Source organism: Dunckerocampus dactyliophorus, chromosome 16 (assembly GCF_027744805.1).
Source record: "Dunckerocampus dactyliophorus isolate RoL2022-P2 chromosome 16, RoL_Ddac_1.1, whole genome shotgun sequence".
In the NCBI taxonomy this organism is placed as follows: Eukaryota; Metazoa; Chordata; class Actinopteri; order Syngnathiformes; family Syngnathidae; genus Dunckerocampus; species Dunckerocampus dactyliophorus.
The window spans coordinates 13,824,595-13,846,447 of NC_072834.1; the positions used below are offsets into that span (position 1 = coordinate 13,824,595).

Sequence of the window (21,853 nt, forward strand, 5' to 3'; positions counted from 1 at the left end):
TGGCACCTTCATGTGAAGTTCCTCCTCCTGCCGCTGGGTGGCACTAGTCTTCTCCTGACACACATCACAGCTTAATTCGTGCACGGGGCTGGCTCTGTCACCTAGGCGCGTGCACACAGAAGGTGAAAACGAGGTTATTTGTCCTCACGCTCATCTCCCTCATCTCCCTCATGTTCGTCATCCTCAGCAGCTTCAACACGAAGACATCCTGCTGCTGCGCGCCCGCTCGGGAGCGCGCACACGCGACGTCTAGCGTGGACCTTTTGTCTGCCAAGGACACGCACGCGAATCTGATAGAACAACGTCACGTCAGGTAGGCCACGCGCATACGCACACACATCAACTTGAACGCCTCGTGGACAAAGCAAAAGAGCGGGAGCGTGTGTTTTTGGTGGTGCGTGCACGTACGCGCATCCTTTCTCCCGCCAGCAGCGGCGCGTGCACGTCGTTTCGCGGCGGTCATGGACGCGGGCAAGCTGGAGCAGCACGTGGCCAGCGTGCACAGAGGAATAGTCTTCCTCAAACAGGAGCACGTGACACTGTTGGCTGGTCTGCACGTGGAGATCACACACCTGAAGAGACGCTGCCATGGTACACGCACGCACACACAGTGCAGGTACACACATACACACACTGCAGTCATTCATCACTTTCTGTGTGTGTGTGTGTGTGTGTGTGTGTGTGTGTGTGTATGCCTGCCGACAGAGCTGAGTCGCGAGCTGGACTCCAGGTTCCCTGACAGAATCACGACAGGTGAGACATCAACGCTGACTCTTTGTTGTCATGACAACAGAGAAAGCAAGCTTTCTCTGAACTGATTGTTGACATGGCCAACACAGGGGTCAGAGGTCATATGATTAACTAGTGTTATCACGCTAATGCGGCATCATTAAAAGATCATAGCACATACTATCCAATCAGGGTGCTGTGATGTCATCATGAGACTGCTCACAGGCACTAGGGGGCATATTTGCATGGCACCTGGGCATTGCTATAATATGTGGTGATGTCATCATTCCTATAATATAACTCCCAGTTTAATCTATGCACAATGTCCTAAATCTGGTTGTGTTATCATGTCTGTATCTGTGTCAGAGGAGGAGGCCGAGCTGGCGACACGCTGCCAGGCGGCACAGCATCTCCTGGAGGAGCAGCAATGCATGATGGTGGCCGCTCGCGGGGAGCTGCGCCTAGGACGGGCGCGGGCATCGGAGCTGGGTCGAAGCCTGCGCGAGGAGGAGCGACACTTCTTGGAAGAGCTGAAGCGTCGCAGCCACAAGATCACGGTGCTGAGTCGAGAGCTGCAGCGTCAGAATGCTGCCACGTCCACACTGTACCATCAGCTGCACGCCGCACGCGCCAAACTCGTACAGCAGCGGAGCAGCACAGGGGGCGCCCCCCCGGAGGAAGAGGAAAGAGGAGAGGAAGAGGATGAAGATGAGGGCGAGGCTGCAGACTGGCTCCTGACTCCGCCCCCTCCTGCCTCTCCCAGCCGCCCCTCAGCCAGGCACAGTATAAGGGAGGAGCGGGTCCGAGCATGCGTCCCTCAGGAGAGAGTGACATCACCGCAGAGGCCACACCCCATGCCTGACCCAGCCCTCTTCCTAGTGCCCCTCAGATACCGCCTCCTCCGCTGGAGCCGGCCAATCAGACTGCAGGAGGGGGAGGATGACTGGGAAGACATGGACGAGGACGGGTTGCACGGGAGGGTGGACATGGGTACCACAGAGGGAGAGACGGCGCTGTGATGATGGCGAATGGGTGGAGTCACCTTCCAGCCATGCCTAATTACACTGTATCCACAATTATTAGGCAATTTGCATTATCGATTATTAGTTTTATTATTTAACAATAACAGTGCTCTTGGTCAATCCAAAATGTTAATAAACCTCAACTTGAATATTTAAGGAAGTGAAAGCGAGGTTTTGGCTTTTGTTGAGAATATCTCTGTGTGCACAATTATTAGGAAACTATTCGTGTGCAGAATTATTAGGCAACTCAAAGAAAAACAAAAATATTCCCGTCTCACTACTTTATTTTCTTTTTTTTTAGTCAGAATGATAAACAACACAAACCTTACAAATAAATATTTCTGACATTTCCAAAAATAAATCAGTGACCAATATAGCCACACTTTTTTTTCAATAACACGGAGAAGCCTTCCATCCATGGAATCATTTGACCATCAACCTTTTGTGCCGCAGCAAGCAAAGCGTCCCAGACACTGTTCAGAGAGGCGTACCTTTTTTCTTCACTGTAAATCTTACGTTTAAGGGCCCACAAGTACTCAATAGAGTTTAGGTCAGGTGAGCAAGGAGGTCATGTCATTATTTTGTAAGACCTTTACTAGCTAGCCATTCAGCGGAGTACTTGGATGCATGAGATGGAGCATTGTCCTGCATAAAAATCATGGTCTTCTTGAAAGATGCACACTTTTTCCTGTACCACTGTGTGGAAAAAGTGGCAGTAGGTTTGGGAGTTGAGTTTGAGTCCATCTTCAACCTGAAAAGGCCCAACAAGCTCATCTTTTAACAATTCCAGGATTTACCAGTACCCCACCTCCACCATGCTGGCGTCTGAGTTGGAGTGGAGCTCTCTGCCCATTGCAGCCATGGACTCATCCCTCTGGTCCATCAAGAGTCAATCTCATCTCATAAAACATTTTACAAATCTGTCCTCAGATAATTCTAGGCCAAGTCATATCCTTTCAACTTGTGTGCCTTGTTCAGTGGTGGTCGGGTTTCAGCCTTTCTTACCTTGGCCATGTCTCTGAGCACTGAACGCCGTGTACCGTACTTCTGGACACTCCAGGTGGATTACAGTTCTGGAATATGACAACACTGGACGATAATGGCTTCCTGGGAGCTTCACGTTTGATTTTTCTCAAATATTTGGCAGTTAATTTGCATGTTTTTCTCTGGACACGTTTTCTCTCTACCCTTTTGTGCACTTGCAACGTAACATTTAATGGTTCTGTGGTCACGTCCTAATAGCTTGGCAGTTTCCGCAATTTCAAGAGTGCTGCATCCCGATGAAAGATGCTTTACAGTTTTTGACTTTTCAGAGTCTGTTAAATCTCTTTTCTGGCCCATTTTACCAGAGGAAAAGAAGCTGCCTAATAATTGTGCACACCTAATAAAGGGTTTTGATTTGCCTCACAGCATTTTAGCAATGTGAGCGCTTTTTAGCAGGAAGGTTATTAAATTGATGCAAAGTCGTGATGATACTTCTTTTGTTGTTTTTATCAACTTCTAATGTTTGAAAAGCTTTAAAGTTTTAAATTATGACTTTTCAAGAAACATAAAAACGTACACGTGTTTTGCTGCTTTTATTTTGAAAAGAAGCAACAGCTGATGTTGCCACTCGCCAGCATCCCCTTCCAGAACCTTCCCACTGAGGCCTCGGACGCTGTGCTCAGAATGCTAATGCGGCGCTGCAGCGTTGCCATGGTAATCGGGCAGCGGCCTTCCAGCAGGTGTGACAGGAGACGGGACGGGGATATGCTGCGCCCCTCGCGTGACGGCACGTTGAGACGCCGGGAGCTGACAGACGTCGTATTTGTACACCACGCAACCACATCCACACACTTAACGTGTAGTCGCTGCCGCTCAAGGTTGACGTACGGAGACAAACACAGGAAGTTACATCATGCTTTGCAAAGAGGTCGCCCCCTCCTGGACGTAGACGAGCATGAGACTGAAAGGTTCCTCTCCACTCGTGCAAGACACACACACACACATGCTTGATGGTGAGGAATGATTAATGATCAAGAAGAAGAGCAGACATGTTGGAGAAGATGATTAGGTAGGTTTTTTGCTGGTTTTATTCTTCACTTTTTGTTAACACAAAGTCTTAACCCGCGTCATTCAACTTGTGTGTGTGTGTGTGTGTGTGTGTGTTGCAGGGTTTCCACACGTCCAGCACGGCAGTGATTACCTTTAGCCTATGAAGACATGTAAGTTGATCTCTGTTACAATATCCCATAATAGTCACTAGCTAGCGAAGCTAAGGTACTGAGATTAATGAGCATGACCTTGCTCAGCAGGCAATGCGCGTGTCCCTGTCTGTCAGCCACGCCCACCGCGGATGTCACAACCCACTGGCCACGCCCCCTCACTGGTTAAATAAAAAAAGACACCTCAGCTGCTGTTACAGTCCTCTTGTCCGCCCACAAAGCACCATGGGTAACATGGTCCAGTGCTGCCACATGCTCTCAGGGTTCTGCAAGTGCAAGGATGAGCCATCAGGGGGCATGGCCGAGAGGTCTCCTCTGCTGTCCAGCCGAGACAGCGACAGCAGCTCCACCTCCACGACCACGCCTGCCGATTCGGAGGACGACATCCTCACCGTTTCCACCGACGTCCCGGACGGGGCCCTGCACCCCGAGCACTTCCTGTTCCCGGACATTGTCCTGAGCAGTCACCTCGGGGGGGACGCCACCCTGGTGGAACCCATGGTCTGTTTGCTGGTGTCTGAGGAGGAGGAGGGGAAACGGATGGAGGTGGAGACACAAACGCAGCAGGAGCCACAGGTGGGGTTGCCGGTGCACACGGCGACTGTAGTAGAGAAGGAGCAGGAGGTCTTCATGTTGCAAGAAGATCATGAAGATGCTAACAGGAAGTTAGCTTGCAGGACAACAGCTGTGAGTTTGTGGTCTGAAGATGTGTCAGGAGCGGGTGCAGAGGACATCAGTGACGAAGAAAAAGTAGACACTCACACAGACCACAAGACTGAAAAAGACCAGAGGTCTGTTCTTTTACAGTCAAAGACACAAACGTCACATGAGGAGGTGGGCAGAGCTGAGATGATGTTGCAAGCAGGTACGTGACTGATTTTTGCTATCGTCCCCATTGTCCTCACTTTGTCCTTACTTGTCATCTCATGCACCATCAGAAGACGTTTGCTGTGAAGATTTGGATGACCACAAGCAGCCACTCAGGGACATCATCAACCTTCAAGAGATGACCTTCTCTGTCAGGATTAAACTTCCTGGAGCGGACATCTTGGAGCTTCAGGTACCGGTGATGTCTTCTCATGACTGAAAGGAGATCTTCCTTTCCGCCTTTCCACTAGGATGCTTGAAGCTATGAGTGTAGTTGTGGACTTTCAGGTGCTAGGCCAGACGTCTGTGGCGGAGCTTCAGCAGATGTTAATGGATCATGAGCTGACCTGCCATCGCACATGCTTCTCTCTCCATCTGGACGACACTATGCTGGATGCTGCCATGCAGCTGAGCTCCATGGAGGGTCTTTGTGGAGGCATGGTCAAGGTGGTAGAAGGTAGCTACTTCTTGTCCTCATTGTAGCTTCTGAGTGTGAAGGACATCATCACTTCATCCTCATCTGTTCACCACCTGTCTCAGAGAGTTACTCCATACGGGACGCTCGCTTCCATCTGAGGCACGTCCAGGATCTTCTGAGGAGCCTGGACCCCACAGAGGCTTTCAATGGAGCCAATGGACGCTCTGTGTCTCACCTCACCTGCTTTACCCAAAATAGAAGCATAGGTGTCAACGCTCTCCTGCAGCTCCCTCTCTTCTATATGCATGTCCTGATCTCAATATTCGCTTTCCAGATGGTAAGAGTGAGAGATCCAGGTGGTCTCCACCTGACTTCCTTCTCCCTGGAAGCCTCCAGCGCCCTCTTCTTCCTCTGCATCCTGTCCACAGCGACTCCGAGGTCTGTTGTGGGCTACTAAAGAAGGGATGATCTATTTACTGGTGCTGAATGAAGCTCTGACTTTCCTGCTCTGGGCAGCATCTCCAGTGTGTGAGGGTGTTGGCCTACAGCAGCTGGAACCCTCCTCCGGGGTACAGGAAGATGCATGGAGACCTGATGTACCTCCACGCTGTGACCATGGAGGGACGAGAAGTCAACATCACGTCGTCCACACGCGGCTTCCATCTCAACCAGTGAGTCTTCTACGCTTTGAAAGTCTTTGCTCGAGGAAAGATCTTTTTGGATTCATCTTGCAGGTCAACAGCTTTCACCTTCAACCCCAAACCTGCACTTCCAACAATCCTTTGCCACTCGTTAGTGGAGCTGCTGAGTCAAGTCAGTTCTGCCTTCAAGAAGAACTTCAGCAGCCTGCAGAGGAGAAGGTGAGGAAGCAGCACAATGTAACCTTCACACAATAGTCAAAGTCCATGAAGTATCTCCCGCGTACCAGGATCCAGCAGCATCCTTATGAGCGGATGGTTGCACCTTTCCCAGTGTTCACCTGGATGGCCCCTCATGAAGACCACAGTCTGGACTGCATCAGAGTCGAGGATGTCCACGCCAGTCGCGTGGGCCAGGATCAGCACACGGCCGGACAGGTTGGAAAAGCTCAGTGTTCTCATCCTGGAGGTGGTTCTGGTGCGGATGCTGATCATGAGGTGTATGCTGTGAGCATAGTGTCGTGACTGGAACGAGGAGCTACAGAGAGCAAGAGAACTTCCCAGAAACTCCCCCCAGGACTGCCTGCATCGAGGAAGGATCCTATTCAAGGTCCTGACTCATCTTCTCTGATGTATCATGCCCATATGGTCCATCTAGATCCATGGTCCATGAAGTGCAGACTGAGGTGTTGTCCTTTCTTGCAGACCAACAGAGACTTTGTGGAAGCTTCCAGGAAAGGAGCAGTGGCGGTTGTCGATGGTCACGTAATGCCGCTGAACCCGGGGGAGCCTCCTCACATGCAGATGTTCCTCTGGAACAACATCTTCTTTAGCCTGGCCCGTGACATAGCTCAGCACTACAGACCACTAGGGGGCGACGCCGCCGCACATGCTGCTGCCAGCTGTGACCTGAGAGGAGTTCAGGTAGTCATGATGATGAAGACTTCATGTCCTTTGTGGTGATGAGATGACTACTAGGACGTGTCCCGCCGTAGGCATATACCTCTGTGGACACAGAGGGTCTACACACTCTTGGGTCAGCTGTGGTGGACTATCGTGGTTTCCGTGTCATCGCCCAGACGATTGTTCCTGGGATTCTGGAGAAGAACCAGGAGCAAAGCATCCTATACGGTTCTACTGACCATGGCAGAACTATTATGACACACCCGAGGTGAAGAACTGAACACACTGATGTCATACAGCTCAGCTTCCTCATGCTGATGTAGATGTCTCCTGCAGATTTGTGCAGCTTCTGGAAAAAGCCAGCAAACCTCTAAGAATCCAACCCCACCAGGTGCTGGACCACCGCGACACCCCAGTGGAACTCTATTCTGGCGTGGAGACTAAAGGCATTCTGGGCAATGATGGCAGACACTATATCCTGGACCTTCTGAGGACCTTCCCTGCGGATCTTAACTTCCAGTACTCGGAGGAGACGCAAGTCAACATCGAGGAGGTGCCAAAGGAATGCCAGAGCTTTGGTTACCCACAGCGCCATCATCACAGCCTGGCCAACCTGAGACCAGAACTGATGAACGCCTTTGTCCAGCACAGGTGAGAGAAGACATCACGTCAGCTGCTGGGTGATCTTTTTACCGAGCACCTTCTGTTTCAGGTATGACACATATCTCAAGATTGCGGGAACGCATCAGAGAGGAGGGGTCTCAGAATGGAAAGAGCCTGTTGACAACCGAAAAGACACAGGTGACTGGACCTGATCACAAAAACAATGTCCACATTCTTGGAGGACATCTTACCTCAAATTATAAATGTTTTTGTCCTGTAGATCATGACAAAGCATCAGGGGGAGACTTTGACATCCGCTTCAACCCTGACCTCTGCTCCCCAGGTACTGTCATGTCGTCAAAAAGACGTCTTCCTGTCTTTAAGGTGTCTTTGCCACAGGTGTTCGCTTTGTGTCTGCTGAGGACCTCAGCTGTCAGCGTCGCCTGCTTTGGGACGCTGCTGCTTTTCTTCTCTCCAGTCAGATTCCACTTGTGGTTTGTCTCACTCGCCTTCACCTGTGTCATGTTCATGTCCATGCACAAGGTAGACATTGGTGTGTGTGCGCAGCTGCAGGACTGTCTGGACCACCGCATGGCGCCAATGGATGGAGCGACTCTGACCTCAGTGCTTCACCAGCGGGGTGTGAACATTCGTTATTTGGGAACCTTGCTTAGGCAGCTGGACAACATGGAGGACAGCGGGAGACACTATCATGTCCAGGTACTCATGTTGTAATGGACACAGGCACTTAATCAAGGAATGAATCAATGAGAGCTTGTCTAACCGATCTGGTCGGCCCCTGCACAAGCCCGGGGGCTGTCAACTCAATGACCAGCGCAACCTTTAAGGCACCAGGGGGTGTGGTTTTCCAATGTGCCTTCACACAGCTGCGCAAGCTGTCATCCGTTACACTTGGTCTCATCTTCATTTCTTGTACCCGCAAGACATGTTGGACAATTGCATGCGTACAACTTTGTGGGAAGACACTTTTCTGTCCTCAGTGCACAAAGGCATGCTTGGAGGAGTTTGCTGTGGGAGAACACATTTGTTCTTGTTCACAGAGGATGTGTGTCATCGAGATGGTCACCCGAAGTGCGAAGCATGTCTTCAGGACCTATCTGCAGGTGAATGTCTTCTAGTAAGTTTGATTCATTGGCGTTGTTTTAATAAGGTCACTGGTGTTGTCAAACAGGAAGTGGAACATGCGACTCTGTCTGCTGCCGTCAGCCACTTCCTCAACTGTCTCCTCACATCCTCCACGCTTGACTCCTCAGACCAGATGCTCTCTCGCCGCAGGAGTCACCACCGCCGCCGCAGCCGCAGCCACTGTGGTCGAGCCGCGGGCGCAGCCTGGGCCAGACTGACCCCTAGCGAGCTGTGGGTCAGGATCAGGACCGATGCCGAGGACTACTATCACTACACACTGGATAGGTGTGTGTCCGTGCATGTCAGACAGTGTGACAAAGTGTGACATGTGACTTCTCTGTCCTCAGTGCCTTCATGGAGGACCACGGCCTGCAGAGGGTCTCTTTGCTGAGAGAGTTCACAATCAAGACTGGCATTCAGGTCTGACCCACAAAGTCACTAAAACCCACGACGTTGTAAAAATCTTCCCAACGTTCCCTCAGGTGCGCATGAGGGACTACACAATGGATTCTCGAACACGAGCCATCTTTGGAGAGGAGGACGTGGTCAACATGTTGGCTGTGGTCAAGCATGTCACATACACGGCCAGCAGCGCCACCTGGCTGCTGGAGCACGCCTACGCAGCCGTGCGGCGAGGTGCGAGGCGGGCCGGTCACGTGTACGTGTGGGTTAAATGACATAAGTTCCGGCAGTCATCACGGCGGTGTTACGGGATTGTTTGCAGGGCATGTCAGTGCGGCCTTTGACCTGGTCAGCCAAGCATTGATGCTCTTCACTAGCGTGTGTGGGGCCTTGCACGAGGACACGTGCACGTGTCTTCGTCTGCTGGGACGACTCAGCTACACGCTAGGACAACATGCTAATGTAAGTACACAATGCACTAACTCGGACCGTTTACTGGTCGCAGCCTATCAGCGGCATTTCTCCCAATATGGGACCTAAGTGGCTGCTTAAGGCCAGTAGGGGCCCCCAAAACACTTACCTCATCAATCATTCGCTGTGGACCCCTGGGCCAAATTCTGCTTAGGCACCTCAGATATGCAGATACTGTATACACAGTAAATATGAATTTATGCCCCCTTGTGGCTGTGAGCAGTATAAATGCTGTCTGTGTCAGGCCGTTCGCCACCAGGAGAGGGCAGTGATGAGCAGTGAGCGAACACGAGGCGTTGATCATCCACAGACCATACATGACTACGTGAGTGCCACTGAACCTCGTTAGCTAATGCTAACATGTCTGAGCCACATGTCGCTTGTGTACATGACTCTTAACGCTAACATGTGTTCAAGCCATCAGCTTCTTGTGTACATGTTTGCTATTGCTAACATGGGTGTGAGCCACCAGTTGCTTGTGCACATGTTAGCTAATGCTAACGTTGCTCCTGTGTAAAGCAGACCTGGCTAGCGCTGTACTGCGTGGCTGCAGGCCAACACTGCACCTCTCTGCGTCTGCTGTATCGTGCTCGCTACCTCACCCTGCTGGTGACTGGGGATGATCATCCGCACATCGCACTGCTGGATGTAAGTTTACATTTCAAATGTCATCTAAGTAGAGAGTTGAAATGCTGTGTTGTCCTCAGAGCATGCTGGGTGTGGTCCTTCATGGCCTGATGGAGTTGGACCTCTCCTTGAAGTTCCTGCACAATGCCTCAATTCTAACCTCCAAGTACCATGGCGCCACATCCACAAAGCATGCACACAGGTACAGGATGGTGGGTCGTGGTGGATGTCTAGCTCAACATTTAGGTGTTTGTGTCCTCCATGCAGCCATCATCTTCTGGCCTTGCTGCACCACAGCAGAGGAGACTTTGAGTCAGCGCGGCGGCACGAGAGCCAGGCGTGTTCAATATACGAGACACAGGTGAGTTTAACGACATCGATGACTGATGACCAGCTGTCTGTCACGTGACCTTGTTGAAGGTTGGGCAGAACCATGATAGGAGCAGGGAGAGCTCCAAGTACCTGAAGGACCTGACTCAGCAGGCTGGGAGAAGCATCAAGCAGGACAGCAAATTGACTCCGCCTCCACAGGTGTGTGCATGCAAATAAGTGTCACTGCATACACACACATACACACACATACACACACACACTTGTGATGCACCTGTCTTTCCAGTGCTTCCATACGATGCTTCAGCAGCTCAACATGACCTGTGAAGATGACCTCATTCCTCTCAGGTGGGACGCTTCCCATGAAAGAAGCGTTGTCAAGAATAATTTGGTTTGTTTTTTTTTCTCTCTTAGAGCTGAAGAAAGCACACGGCTGAGATTGTGGGAAGTCAAAGTTCAAGACCTGGAGAAATGCTTGTCATCTAACACATTTAGTGCTGCCTTCATGGAGGAGGCAGACGTATTGGGACAGCTTGCAGTCAAGTCAGTCTTTTTGCAGTCCCTTTAGTGTCCACCAGGCTTCATGATGGGTCCATGAACTTCTCAGTGGGTCACATTACTTGATTATAAGCTAAAGTCACATTATGTAACTCAATAGAATGAATTTAATTTGTCACCATTATCTATGCTAACTCTTTCTTTCTAGAAGGGAAATCAGAACATTACATTAAACTAATGTTTTCCTTTTAATGACTGTGGTTGTAAAATTTAACACAAAATGCATATAAAGTACAGTATATATTATATAATTCACATGTAAATGCTTATGCTATGCACTGTGTTTAGATCTATAAAATATTATTACTGTTACACATCACAGTTTACTACTATTAGTGTCTCTTGTTTCTTCTGTCAAGCTAAGTGGTTGAGGAAAATGCCCAGGATAATAAAATGACTTTTGTTGAACACACTCGCCATGAAACAATGACACATTTAAACATTAAAAATAATATTGATTAGCTTCTTGCGTTTTTCTTTCTTTTTAATTGCGACGCGCTTGCCTCACCTCAGCGTGCGCGCGCCCGCCCGCCGCGTGTCGCGACCGTTAGCCCGGGCTGTGCGCGCGCACGTGCAGCAGAAGAGGATCCCAAATGTGAGCTGCCGGCTGATAAGAAAGTCTCATTAGATCCTCAAAGCTGACTTTGTACTGCCGCGCGTGGAGAGCTTTCTAGAGAACATGACAGTCGACATTTGTCCCGGGGTGAGTGTCCACCCCGCTCGTGTGTGGTTTTTCCATTGAGACTTTGTCAGACTTGTTGTTTTTGACGACGTTTTGCCTGCAGTGTGTGCGCTCTCTCGCCCCTTTCTCAAAATGGCGGAGAGGCCGCCAGCTAAACTAGGCTAAGCTAGGCTACGCGCTAAAGTAGTCATTCACTGAACGTCCTTTATCTATTAATTGGTTCTCATCGTAATATGAATCACATACACCAAACTTGACCACTTGTTTCTTAACATGTTATGTGGTGTCTTTGCTGAATGTGCGGCTTGTCACCACTTGTATTACGAGGCTAGCAGAAAGCTAACACTACCTTTAGTAAAGTTGTGTTGGGATATTAGCATCATACGCTAACAGGTGCTGTCAGCCGGCTGCTAATATTTTTAACGTCGTGCTAATGTTTGACGTTGTTGTCTCAAACTTATCGTCAAATGGATAGGAGAGGATGACGTTATCTGTATATGCTAGAGACACCGGCGATTTTTAAATGAGTGACGTCCTGCTTGGTGCACAGCTAACAACATGATTAAACTTGTCCTCTATAATAAATGTAGCCTGAGCCTGACAAACTGCTTGTTGGACGACTAACTGTAATCTCAGACCACCACCCACTGCGTGTTTAGCAGGTAAGTCAGTGTGTGATTATTATAAGTAAATCAGTATCGTCTGACAGGTGTGGCTAGCGGCTAAGCTAACGTCAGACAAAAAGGGCGTTGCTGAGCCATGACTGCAACTTTGCAACTTTGCCCTTGTGGCCGTCCAAGCTGATTAAGACGTCAGCAAATGAAGTACAGAGCCAATCTAAAGGCTTGTTGTCGTCTTCTGTTGAAGCCTTTTCGGTGATTTTAGTAAAACTGGAAGAGGCAGGGTGGAGCCATTACATGCATCATGCAGCAGCCAGTAAACACTCTCACTGGGGCGCAAGAAGATTCCATGAGACTTTATTATAGAATAGAATAGAATTTTGTCACAGCACACATTTTATCAGGAGATTAAGGTGTAACCCGTGCAGCATGTAAAAAGAGATAAACAAGATAAGTATGTAGATAAAACAAGACACATTCAACAATTTGAAACGTATTGCACTTTCCTGTCAGTTTCAATATGTGCAAATATGTAAAATATGGAGTAGTGCAAATATAGTGACATGTAAACATGATATGGAGTGGTGCACATGTGAGGATACATATGTATAACAACATGTTGAGTCGTCCAAATATGATACGTCATACATGACATGTAAACATGCAATCCATCATGACAGCCTGCATGTAGTATACAACACAACAGAGCAGAATAAATTGTTGCCGTTTTGTTCCGTATAAGAAATGACTATTGTTTCCATTGTTAGCAACGTACGATTGCCAGATTTTCCTAATTGAAAATTCATTATCATCAACTTCATATTAGCTTGACCTTCCCAGGTCATGAAGGAGCAGTCAGAGTTCAATAATGTTACATAATGATGAAATAATTGATTGACTGCTCTGTCACAAAGGTTGTGGCTTATCACTTTCTGTGTATGTATCACTGCTTTCACTTTGCAGTATTCAACTCTATAAAGGATTAGACATCATACTGCCGAAGGAAATGTCCCAGTGGTGTGAACATTTGTCCTGTACTTTCTGTCCGCCTTAATGGTGCTCAATTCTAATGTTTGTCGATTAGGAAGGAATATTATTACTAAGTGACAATAATTCAGCAGCGTGCAGTCTACAAGAGTCAGGTAGTCACTTGTTGTTGATGTTGTAGTGATTAATCCTGTTAGCTGTAGTCCACTGTAGGCCTGTCACAATAACAAATTTTGTTGGACGATAATTGTCCTGCAAATTATTGCAGATAAAGGATATTTTTGTCAACATTATTTTAAGACCATTTTTTTATTAATGTAAAGAAAATATATGGTATACTAATTCGAGTACACAGTGTAATTTCTCAAAAGTATTTAACATTGTAATTGGAATGTCAAGAGCTTTTAAATAAAATAAATTAAACATAATAAACAAACAAAACAACACAGTAAAAAATAATCTGTCACTTAGCAAAAATTGAACTTAAATAAAAATCACAACAAAAACAAGAAAAAAAATAGACCGAAGGGAAAAAAAACAACTCAATAAAAACCACACGCAACCAAAAAAAAACAGTAAATAAAATGGAGTATCAAGTCTCTGGAAACAAAATTGCACTTCAATTAATAATGATCATTGGGTATTATTCCTTAACAGGAATGCAAGTTGTTTAAGTTATGCGGTCATGCGGGACAAAGCGAGACCAAATAATGCCAGGTGTGCTTCACGGATGCGGGAAGTCATGACAACAATGCATACCCATGCGGGACCAATGTGTGTCGCACGTACTACTGTAGTGCACTAGACGTAAACACTACTTGACAAGGTCAAGGATAAGTCGCACTGGAGCGTGGTCACTTTGTGCCAGTGCGCACCATTTTCAGTCAGAAATTGCGTGTGTAATTTGTGTAAACAAAACGCAAACAGTGCGCAAACTAGCATTCACGATTTTCAGGAGAGCCGCAAATACAAACATAAATAAATGACACGCATTGCCATGGCAAATTGAGGGACAATGCGGAGGCAAAATGCGTGGAAGTGTAAACCGCTGTACTCCTCACTTACACCCTTCTGTGTGTGCACTTGCCAGCGTCAGACCGTCTAACTGACAGGAGAGTTCACCAACTTTGTTCATCCCACTATAGAACCAACGCGCCCAGATGTTAAGACAGATGTACCGAGTAAACACACGTGTTATCCTGCCTGTTTGGTAGAAAGCGAGGAGGGAAACAAACATGCATGCACATGTCAATATATTGAGGCCGACAAAATTATCAAGTTTGTTTATATTTATCGTGCTGTTAATCGATTTATCGATTATCGTGACAGGACTAGTCACAATCAAATCAATCAAACGATAAAAGAAAAAACACAGAAAACCCTGGGTCTAATAATGATGCCCCCGATAAATTGACATGTATGCGTGTTTTTCACCTGCTCGTCTGTCTGTACCACACAGGCTGGATGACAAGAGGGTTCTGCATCTGTCTGTTCGCATTTGTTCTTTCGTGGGATTAACACAGAGTGGGCCTTCATCTCAGTCAGCCTCTTTGTGGATATGGGGCTACTAGTGAGTGCATACAGAGGGTAGCAGTGAGCTTCGTGAGGCAGCATACGCTAACATTAATAATGTGCAGAAGCGATGGTTTTTGAGGCGAATGCCACATCCAACAGCTACAATGTGGGAAATTTTCAGCTTTAAATAGAATGAACACGGTAAGCGCACGAACACAGACAACTAGGCCACTCCAAAGTCTTCATTTTGTTTTTCTTCAGCTATTCAGAGATGGACTTGCTTGTGTGTTTTGGATCATTGTCCTGCTGCAGAACCCAAGCTGGTTTCACCTTGAGGTCACGAACAAATGTCTGGATACTCTCCTTCAGGATTTTTTGGTAGACAGCACAATTCATCGTTCCATTTATCACAGCAAGTCTTCCAGGTCTTGAAACAGCAAAACATCCCCAGACTGTCACATTACCACCATATTTTACTGTTGGTATGATGTTCTTTTTCTGAAATGTGGCGTTACTTTTATGCCAGATATAATGGAACACACACCTTCCAAAAAGTTGAACTTTTTCTTGTCAGACCACAGAGTATTTTCCCAAAGGTCTTGGGGATCATCGAGATGTTTTCTGGCAAAATTGAGACAAGCCTTAATGTACTTTTTGTTCAGCAGTTGTTTTCATCCTGGAATCTGCCATGCAGGCTGTTTTTGCTCAATGTCTTTCTTATGGTGGAGTCATGAACACTGACCTTAACTGAGGCAAGTGAGGCCTGCAGTTGTTTGGATGTTTGTTGTGGGGTCTTTTGTGACCTCTTGGATGAGTCGTTGCTGCACTCTTGGGGTAATTTTGGTTGGCCGGCCACTCCTGGGAAGGTTTACCACTTAGTTCTATGTTTTCACCATTTGTGGATAATGGCTTTCACTATGTTTACATGCAGTCAATATTTGGTTTAAATGCAATATTCCATTTTCTGAAACATTCGGAATAACCCTGGAAAAAAACTTTTTAAAAATCGTCCTTTTGTGTGTTCAATCATGGACATTTGCCACTGCATGTCAATAACTTCATTACCTGTGTTCTGTAAATGTAAATAAGGCGTAAATACTGGAAATAATCTTGTACATTTATGACACAAGCCAAAAAGCCCGGTTTAACTCGCCATACACAAACGCTGAAGCTGGAGTTTTCCAAAAGCTTATTTTTGAAGGACAAAAGAAACATTTGCATGTGTGCATAAGGCCAAAACGCATAGAAAATATCCATGTTCGTGTGGACAAAGCATTTGTTGTCTACAGTGTTTGTGATTATGCTCCCACTTCAGGACTTTGATCTTCTGCAGGTTATGGCCACCACTGCGTCGTGAGAGAAAGTCTTACGAGAACACCTCCTGTCCTGCACTTGGTTGCCTCCCCCTGTGCCTTTTGACAGAACATCTCAAGAGTCCACACACCGTCCAGCTGCCCACTTGACTCCACCCTCTTCCCCCCACCTGACTTGCCTAACCTCCCCAAGAGGGAGAGAGCTGCTGCTGCCGCCATGGTGCTGTCACAGAGACAACGAGATGAACTGTGAGTAACTTTAGCAGGCTGATTGAGCTTATGTACCTTCTCTCATTCTTGACGTTGACATGAACACAATATTCGGTATTAACCAGAACATATCGCATATTATACATATAGTATATATTGTGCCATGTGAACACCTTTTTCAGATTGCCAATTACAAATCAGTCATTTTCCGGTTATTAAAAACCTGATTCCGAACCCTGGCATATGCCTGAATTCAGATGGTAAAAGTTAACATTTTTGGGGTGAGGAGGAAACAAATGGAATGATTAAAGATTGAATATTGTGGACTGCAATGATGGAACATTAATATTTCTATACATGTACCTGTAACACTTCACAAAGCTGCTTTTGGACAATTACGGATATCATCAATTGGACCGCCACAAATAGATTTGGCGCTACCTGTTTTCCCTGGTTCATAAACACACACTTGGTCTACCATAGAATAAAAAGAGAAGTAGGAATCAGTGTTGCCAACTTAGCGACTTTGTCATTATATTTACTGAGTAATTAGACCCCTCTAAATACTATTTCAAAAAAGCGACGTGCGACAAATTTAGTGTCGAGCTTATTTGTGATTGCTCGAATGCAACGAGCAGCGAGTGACACTTTAAGGCCCCTTTGGAAATTTCTACTTACAGGGTCCGCGGATATACGACTATGGTTGTTTTGGCATAGTGCATCTGTAGAAAGGTCAGATTACGTATTCCCCAGCATGCTTTGCTGTAATTAAAATGATCACTTTTGACTTTTTTAAGGTGTTATTTTGTACAGACAGGGTGTAATAGTTAAAGTGCTGCCGTTTTTAATCATTTGCAGTAAAATTATTTTGACTTTTGGTCTGAATCTGGTACCCTTATTAAGAATAGTTGTGAATTTTGTGCTATATACAATATTGTTTCCACTTTTATCACCAAAATGCCAGAGGAGGAGTTTATACCGGAGGAATCGCTTACTTACTCAGATCACTTTGTTTGATAAGGTCCATGAGGCGGGCCAACTCAGTGCTATTTTCCAAACAGTTCTGCGGGCTGGGTGAAATTTCAGCACGGGCTGGATTTGGCCCCCAGGCCTGAGTTTGACACGTGTAAATTTAATGAGCATGATGGATGGATGTTGTATCAACTTCTTATCAGCTTCAAGTTGCGTCTTAAATTTAGTGATGACTCATAAAATATTCAGCTAGGATCTGTTGCACTGTGTTTTCACTCAGCTGTGGTCGTTATTGTGTGCGTGCCTGCATTTCTGGTCCTCATGGCGACCACAAAGTCATGTGGGGTTCATGTTGTGTTGATTAGAAATCGTGCCATAGCTGACTATCTGCGCTCCAATGGCTACGATGGAGCCTACTCCACCTTCAAGAAAGAAGCCGAGTTAGACATGGTAAGCATCAAACACCCTTTGAAAATTAAATCAAATGAATAAATCACCCTTATGATGCAGATGCGTGTCTGTGTCAATGGACAGAATGAAGAAGTGGACAAAAAGTATGCGGGACTTCTGGAAAAGAAATGGACGTCTGTCATCAGATTACAGAAGAAGGTGATGATGTAGTTGTTAGCATGTTAGCTGGGATGTTGATGTTGTAAGCGTGCTTTCAGGTGATGGAGTTGGAGTCAAAGCTGAATGAAGCCAAGGAGGAGATGACACACGGAGGACCAGTGGGTCAGAAGAGAGACCCAAAGGAGTGGATCCCCCGACCCCCAGAGAGATACGCCCTCAGTGGGCACCGTGCGCCGGTCACGAGGGTCATCTTCCATCCCGTCTTCTCTGTCATGGTCACAGCCTCAGAGGATGCTACCATTAAGGTGCCTGGTGTTGTGTAACTGTGTATGCCACATGCCCCCCCCCCCCCCCCCCCCCCCCCCCCCCCACACACACACACACACACACACACACACACACATTTGTGCTTCTGCTTAGTCTACTCTTCCTCCTCATCCTCTTCTTCCTTCTTTTTCTGTTTTGTCACTGCTCATCTTTGTGCAGACTTGGTGATGTTCTTGTTGTCAGGGGCAACCATCCCCAACAGCTACCATAGCTTTCAGTTGAATTGACTGAATAAGTGACGTGTGTGTGTGTGTCAGGTGTGGGACTATGAGGCGGGGGACTTTGAGCGGACCTTGAAGGGCCACACGGATTCTGTGCAGGACATCTCCTTTGACCAGACTGGGAAGCTGCTGGCTTCTTGTTCTGCTGACATGAGCATCAAACTTTGGGACTTTCAGGGTTTTGAGTGCATCAGGACCATGCACGGTAGGACACGAACACGTCACAAACAGCATTGTTGCAGTACTGACTTTTGTCCTTTGTGTTGTAGGCCACGATCACAATGTGTCGTCTGTCGCCATCATGCCCAACGCTGACCACATAGTGTCTGCATCCAGAGACAAGACCATCAAGATGTGGGAGGTGGCCACTGGGTATTAAACACTCCCATCAAGATCTTCACTGTAGGCCAGTCACTGAGGTAACATAACACATGTGCACATGCAGATACTGTGTCAAGACCTTCACGGGCCACAGGGAGTGGGTGAGGATGGTACGTCCCAACCAGGACGGCTCCTTGATTGCCAGCTGCTCTAATGATCAGACAGTCCGTGTCTGGGTGGTCTCCTCCAAAGAGTGCAAAGCTGAGCTGCGTGAGCATGAACACGTGGTGGAATGTATCTCCTGGGCCCCCGACAGCGCACACCCCACCATCCTGGAGGCCACGGGCTCTGAGGTGAACGCACACCATTGTTTCCTTACCTTTACCTGTCTTTACCCCTTTTACTTTACATGTAGTAGAGATTCAGAGTCTAACAGGGATGAAAGATTAGTGTTCCTCACACTTGTCTGATTGTAGAACAAGAAGAGTGGAAAGCCTGGACCGTTCCTCCTCTCTGGATCCAGAGACAAAACAATTAAAATGTGGGATGTCAGCATTGGAATCTGTCTCATGACTCTGGTGAGCATCTACAGCAGTAGAGCTACAGTGGCGTTGGGCTGTTAATCTTTACACTGACACAAACACATGCACACGTGCAGCGTAGCCTACTGTGTTGCAATTGCTCCTCCACAGTTAGATGACACAAACTTTCAGAATACAAAGGCTCCAAAATAAAGATGTGATTTAATTAGTGTTGCTCCTGCGTACTTGAAACAGAGAGCAAATGTGGAGACAGTGATCCAACACTATATAAAAAAATTATAATTTTGGGGGGGATGGGGGCTGCTCTCCTCATGTAATGGTTGGGGAAACACTGAACATGTAGACTGTTAAGTATAGAACATGAGTTGAGTGATGCGGTTGCTGTGGTGTTGTTTTCAGGTGGGCCATGACAACTGGGTGCGTGGGGTGCTGGTGCATCCTGGTGGGAGGTTCATTGTGAGCTGTGCAGATGACAAGACCATCCGAATTTGGGACTACAAGAACAAACGCTGCATGAAGACTCTGTGTGCTCATGAACACTTTGTCACCTCTCTGGGTGAGACTTCACCTTCTCATCTTCATCCTCCATGTTGACAAACACTGAGTCTCCTTGTCTGCTCATATCTTGTAGATTTCCACAAGAGCGCCCCCTACGTGGTGACGGGCAGCGTGGACCAGACAGTCAAAGTCTGGGAGTGCCGCTGAGTTCACTTCCTGCTCCCGTCCTGCTTCGGACCCCTCTAGCTGCGCCCTGAACCTTCATCTCCACCCTTAGGTGACCACGGTGCTTCACCACCTGATCCCCTCCTGTCCCTGCTTCCTCTACATTGGCCCTGCCCCCTGAAGATGACTATTATCCTCTCATGTAAATTATTCTGGATGTAGGGTACGCATACTTAATGTCACACAAACACAAGATGAGACTATCCTTGCATGGCCAATACAACAACACATGATTGACTTCCTCAAAGGCTACAGTGCGTGTGTGTGTGTCGCTTGTGAGCGTTTCCTTTGCTCCACAACGCCATCTTTTGTGTCTGAGGGTGTGCACGTGGGGGACAGGAAGTGTAAGATCTTGTGAGTTGACTGACAGGTTGTGGAGAGACTCACACCAGCTGGTGTATGCGCGTGTGTGTTTGTGTGTGCAACAGGGCGGTTGAAGGGTTACACCCCCATGCTTCCCCCATACTTCCAGTGTTGCATCATCTTTTAATTAACTTGCTGTCTAGTTGACACCCACAGGACCTTAAGACCTAAGATGCCCACAGCACAAGCACATGCCCCCCAGCAGAGGGAAAAGCCTGCTCGTCAAGTTTGAGTGAGACAGTGTGTGTGTGTTTGTGCTCGCCTGTCGTCCAGTGCTCTCTTGCTATCTGCCTTGTTAACCCTTTGAGGGCTGCCTCACACGGGACTTTCATTAATTCATTACTGTGGTCTCACCTTTTACATACACATACACACACCGCACATACACGCACAGTAAAAGTTGTGTATCAGTATATCTGGATGTCATTGTTTGCAACATAATGAAATAAAATAATGTAAATATCTCTGGTCTTCTCTGCTGGCAGCTGTGACTACGTAGCAAAGATATTTGATGTCACGGAGCAACAAGACAAGAACAGTTTGGTCCTTGAGAAAATGTGACAAAATGAAGTCATCCCCCTAAAGAGGTGGAAAAACAGTCTCATGACAAAGAGATGATTGTTTTTCAGGCAGAATGATATGCACCGTACAGTGGAATTGTGTTGGATGTGAAGAGGAGGCAGCTGAGGTGCTTCATCAATAATGGACAGTGCCCCCAGCCTACTTCCTGCTCAGCCACACTGCAGCTCCCTGGGCTCACCGTATCCTGGCAACGGTCACCATGGCGACTAGTGCGCAAACGCCACACCTGCTACATCCTTCACATACTCTCGGCCAGAAAGGCATGAGGAAAGAATGAAGCAGATGAGGGAGATGTGGGATTCATTTCATGGAAGCTTTACTGTGATGCTGAGGGGGACTTGATGTCTCCATGCGCACTGGAGGAGAAACGGCCACCTAAATCATCTACTCTTGACAACTCATGCAAACTAAAATCTTAATGTATCTTTTAGGGTCAACAATTGATTATTTTACCTAAAAGCTAGAACCTGAAAGGCTGTTCTTCCACAGCAAACTCAGCACCAAGTATTCCTTTAATGAACTTGGTTTGTCCACTGGGAAGAGAAAAGGACCCTCACTGAAGTGTTGCCACCAATTTGGAAGCAACTAGGACCCTGAGTCCAATGGTTCCTAACCGTTTTTCAGGCCAATCAATCAACGTGAAAGATATGAAGCACAGTGCTGTATCATTATCTGATTTATTACTGTCAAAAACTGCTCATCTGTAGGGGTCTTGTTTGAAACATTTGGAAATTAAAATACATATAATTTTATAAAGGGCCGCATGATGGCCGAGTGGTTAGCATGGTGGCCACACAGTCAGGAGATGGGGAAGATCTGGGTTCGTATCTCAATTGGGCATCTCTGTGTGGAGTTTGCATGTTCTCCTCATGCATGTGTGGTGCATTCTAAAACATGCACGTTAGGTTAATTGGCAAATTAAATTTTCCATAGGTTTGAATTGTACCCCGCTTCTCCCCTGAAGTCAGCTGGGATAGGCTCCAGCAT

General features: G+C 47.2%; 3 protein-coding genes across 10 annotated transcripts; all 3 read left to right on the top strand.

Annotated features, from left to right (window-relative positions):
• The first annotated feature begins 47 nt into the window (after positions 1-47).
• LOC129168794 (coiled-coil domain-containing protein 92-like) lies at positions 48-1,911 on the top strand. The gene is made up of 3 exons (XM_054754468.1): positions 48-591; positions 706-753; positions 1,096-1,911. The coding sequence occupies exons 1-3, from the start codon at positions 462-464 to the stop codon at positions 1,746-1,748; spliced, it is 831 nt and encodes a 276-aa protein (XP_054610443.1). The 5' UTR covers positions 48-461; the 3' UTR covers positions 1,749-1,911.
• Positions 1,912-3,398: 1,487 nt separating this feature from the next.
• Positions 3,399-11,343, top strand: LOC129168772 (clustered mitochondria protein homolog). 6 transcript variants are annotated; one of them, XM_054754424.1, is made up of 30 exons: positions 3,399-3,804; positions 3,905-3,955; positions 4,043-4,820; positions 4,894-5,015; positions 5,111-5,279; positions 5,363-5,506; positions 5,575-5,678; positions 5,757-5,911; positions 5,975-6,100; positions 6,169-6,316; positions 6,396-6,488; positions 6,584-6,802; positions 6,874-7,049; positions 7,118-7,432; positions 7,494-7,582; positions 7,665-7,727; positions 7,784-7,878; positions 7,952-8,104; positions 8,446-8,508; positions 8,577-8,815; positions 8,878-8,950; positions 9,013-9,166; positions 9,255-9,394; positions 9,648-9,728; positions 9,926-10,051; positions 10,111-10,232; positions 10,298-10,391; positions 10,451-10,561; positions 10,647-10,708; positions 10,775-11,343. In XM_054754424.1, exons 3-30 carry the CDS (start codon positions 4,049-4,051, stop codon positions 10,926-10,928), a joined length of 4,362 nt encoding a protein of 1,453 aa, XP_054610399.1. In that variant the 5' UTR covers positions 3,399-3,804; positions 3,905-3,955; positions 4,043-4,048; the 3' UTR covers positions 10,929-11,343. The 6 variants fall into 6 exon arrangements, with proteins under 6 accessions (XP_054610399.1, XP_054610398.1, XP_054610401.1 ...); XM_054754423.1 differs by having other exon boundaries at positions 4,046-4,820; XM_054754426.1 differs by having other exon boundaries at positions 4,046-4,820; positions 10,460-10,561.
• A 117-nt stretch (positions 11,344-11,460) lies between these two features.
• LOC129168786 (lissencephaly-1 homolog B) lies at positions 11,461-20,748 on the top strand. 3 transcript variants are annotated; one of them, XM_054754455.1, is made up of 11 exons: positions 11,461-11,621; positions 16,056-16,284; positions 17,583-17,667; positions 17,728-17,826; positions 17,886-18,092; positions 18,372-18,540; positions 18,605-18,707; positions 18,781-19,009; positions 19,133-19,234; positions 19,598-19,754; positions 19,830-20,748. In XM_054754455.1, exons 2-11 carry the CDS (start codon positions 16,253-16,255, stop codon positions 19,901-19,903), a joined length of 1,257 nt encoding a protein of 418 aa, XP_054610430.1. In that variant the 5' UTR covers positions 11,461-11,621; positions 16,056-16,252; the 3' UTR covers positions 19,904-20,748. The 3 variants fall into 3 exon arrangements, with proteins under 3 accessions (XP_054610430.1, XP_054610432.1, XP_054610431.1); XM_054754457.1 differs by having other exon boundaries at positions 17,752-17,826; XM_054754456.1 differs by lacking the exon at positions 11,461-11,621 and adding an exon at positions 11,629-12,262.
• Positions 20,749-21,853: the final 1,105 nt, after the last annotated feature.

Coding starts and splice junctions, on each gene's coding strand:
- LOC129168772 (XM_054754424.1), top strand. CDS start 4,049: ATGCGCGTGTCCCTGTCTGTCAGCCACGCCCACCGCGGATGTCACAAC. Junction 7,583..7,664: donor TGACAACCGAAAAGACACAG/GTGACTGGACCT, acceptor TTTGTCCTGTAG/ATCATGACAAAGCATCAGGG. Junction 10,709..10,774: donor GATGACCTCATTCCTCTCAG/GTGGGACGCTTC, acceptor TTTCTCTCTTAG/AGCTGAAGAAAGCACACGGC.
- LOC129168794 (XM_054754468.1), top strand. CDS start 462: ATGGACGCGGGCAAGCTGGAGCAGCACGTGGCCAGCGTGCACAGAGGA. Junction 592..705: donor CCTGAAGAGACGCTGCCATG/GTACACGCACGC, acceptor GCCTGCCGACAG/AGCTGAGTCGCGAGCTGGAC. Junction 754..1,095: donor CCCTGACAGAATCACGACAG/GTGAGACATCAA, acceptor TATCTGTGTCAG/AGGAGGAGGCCGAGCTGGCG.
- LOC129168786 (XM_054754455.1), top strand. CDS start 16,253: ATGGTGCTGTCACAGAGACAACGAGATGAACT. Junction 16,285..17,582: donor CAGAGACAACGAGATGAACT/GTGAGTAACTTT, acceptor TGTGTTGATTAG/AAATCGTGCCATAGCTGACT. Junction 18,541..18,604: donor GTGCATCAGGACCATGCACG/GTAGGACACGAA, acceptor TTTGTGTTGTAG/GCCACGATCACAATGTGTCG.